General features: G+C 63.2%; 1 protein-coding gene across 1 annotated transcript; it reads left to right on the top strand.

The window, feature by feature from the left end:
• Positions 1–159: 159 nt before the first annotated feature.
• On the top strand, positions 160–390 carry LOC104500868 (myelin-oligodendrocyte glycoprotein-like; the record flags this gene model as incomplete). Its single annotated transcript, XM_010144591.1, has 1 exon — positions 160–390. A coding segment is annotated over one exon (231 nt), but the record flags the coding sequence as incomplete, so codon positions are not given.
• Between the last annotated feature and the right edge of the window lie 12 nt (positions 391–402).

The raw sequence follows: 402 nt of genomic DNA, 5'->3' as shown, positions 1-402 counted from the left end.
AGTAACATCTGCACCAAGAGCACCTTACCCCCACCTGGGACGTCTCCGGGGATGGGGCAGTTTTTTGGGGCCCCCCACCCCCTCCCCAGTTTCTCCAGTCTCTTGGATGGGTCATGATGACGTCATTAGTGTCATCATTGTCCCATCTCCATCCCCCAGCTGACTTCATTGTGGTGGGACCGGCCCACCCCATCCGTGTGGTGGTGGGGCAGGATGTGGTGCTGCCCTGTCGCTTGTCCCTCCCGGAGGATGCTCGGCCCTTCGACATCCGCTGGACCCGGCAGAGCTCCAGTGCGATGGTCCATCACTACCGCAATGGGTGGGACCTGGCAGAGGAGCAGCTGGAGGCCTACGCTGGCAGGACGGAGCTGCTCAGGGAGGGTCTGGCTGGTGGGCGCCTGG

This window comes from Buceros rhinoceros, unplaced genomic scaffold (assembly GCF_000710305.1).
Source record: "Buceros rhinoceros silvestris isolate BGI_N320 unplaced genomic scaffold, ASM71030v1 scaffold18711, whole genome shotgun sequence".
NCBI classification, from domain to species: domain Eukaryota; kingdom Metazoa; phylum Chordata; class Aves; order Bucerotiformes; family Bucerotidae; genus Buceros; species Buceros rhinoceros.
The sequence above is the reverse complement of the archived record's forward strand: the minus strand, read 5'-3'. Positions and strand labels throughout refer to the sequence as shown.